At 42.4% G+C, this 1,485-nt stretch overlaps 1 protein-coding gene across 1 annotated transcript; it reads left to right on the top strand.

Moving 5' to 3' along the window:
• Positions 1-6: 6 nt before the first annotated feature.
• Positions 7-1,479, top strand: LOC116548493 (maltase-glucoamylase, intestinal-like). Its single transcript, XM_032273922.1, has 3 exons — positions 7-144; positions 404-500; positions 1,215-1,479. Exons 1-3 carry the CDS (start codon positions 13-15, stop codon positions 1,448-1,450), a joined length of 465 nt encoding a protein of 154 aa, XP_032129813.1. The 5' UTR covers positions 7-12; the 3' UTR covers positions 1,451-1,479.
• Positions 1,480-1,485: the final 6 nt, after the last annotated feature.

Here is a 1,485-nt window from a genome sequence, read left to right as displayed (position 1 = left end):
ACCTTCAATGACATGTTTATCCGCATCTCCACCCGCCTTCCCTCCAAGTACCTCTATGGCTTTGGGGAAACTGAGCACACGTCCTACAGGAGAGACTTGAATTGGCACACGTGGGGGATATTCTCCCGAGACCAGCCCCCAGGGGTAAGGACAGAGCGTTTGGGTTCTGTGTCTCTGCTTCTCTCCCCCTCCGCTGAGCATGCTTTGGGGTTCATCTTCCCAAACTCCACTTGGTCGTCACATTCTGCTTTTAGACGAGTGGACCAATTCTCAGGCTCCTTTGTTTCCCGTGTTTATTTCCTGGAGAAAACGAGACCCATCTTAGCAAGCACAGTTTTGTTGAGTTTCATTCTCAGGTGTAATGTCTTTTAAACTCCTACTGCTTCTCCCCATGACTCCCCAGTACAAGAAGAATTCCTATGGTGTCCACCCCTACTACATGGGACTGGAGGAGGACGGCAGTGCCCATGGAGTGCTCCTGCTGAACAGCAATGCCATGGGTAAGGCCATCTAGCACTTTTCTTATTTTGGGGGGTAAAAGTCATTCTTGAGTCAATTTAGAATGTGTTTGGCCTAATAGATTTTTGAAGTGAAAATTTTCATTTTACGGGCATTGTGTTTTATTTTTCATGTGTTTAGCCTTTCTGTTTATTTCAATCTAATGTCATATGATAAGAAGATTTAACACAACTTTCGTTTTGGCAAACATTACATAAAAAGGGATAGTAACACCAAGTGTGTCCCAAATATCTTGGAGGTGGGAGCCAGTTACATAATTCGAATGAGGGTACAACTATGCGTCAGAGAAATTAGTCTGGGGGTATAAGAGTGTATGGTTTGTTGAAAAATTACCTATCAGATACTATGCTCACTATCTGGGTAGTGGGATCCCTACCCCAAACTTTAGCATCATGCAATATTCCCATGTAACAAACCTGCACTTGTATCTCCATATGTACAATAAAAGTTGAAATGTAAGAATAATAAATTTAGAAGTAGAAAGACAAACATAAAGTACACCAAAGGGAAACAAACCCAGGAATGGGAACTGTAGACTTCCACTTAACTTCTTCAGTTCTGTGTGTATATGATGAAAAATGCCTCTTCTTACCACTCTGTGATAGGGTACAGGAAAATGGAGAAGGTGTAGATTTCAGATACAATTCCTAACCTGGAAGGTTTCCAGCTGTGTTAGCATTTTTCTTCATTTTCAGATGTGACGTTCCAGCCCCTGCCTGCCTTGACATATCGTACCACAGGGGGAGTTCTGGACTTTTATGTGTTCTTGGGGCCAACTCCAGAGCTTGTCACCCAGCAGTACACTGAGGTAGGGGGAAATCCAATGGTTTATCAAGTACTTATACAGCACAGTCTGTGTACCAGAGCCCTCATTGATTCGTATAACTCTCAGATGATAACTGATCTTTCTTGGAGAGAGATTATAGAGTAAGGAAAAATAGATACATTCTAATGACCATTAAATTG

The sequence above is a fragment of the Sapajus apella genome, unplaced genomic scaffold (assembly GCF_009761245.1).
Source record: "Sapajus apella isolate SASKATOON/1434 unplaced genomic scaffold, GSC_monkey_1.0 scaffold13325, whole genome shotgun sequence".
Lineage (NCBI taxonomy): Eukaryota > Metazoa > Chordata > Mammalia > Primates > Cebidae > Sapajus > Sapajus apella.
Note: the sequence above shows the minus strand (reverse complement) of the source record. Positions and strands in the feature narration are given on the sequence as shown.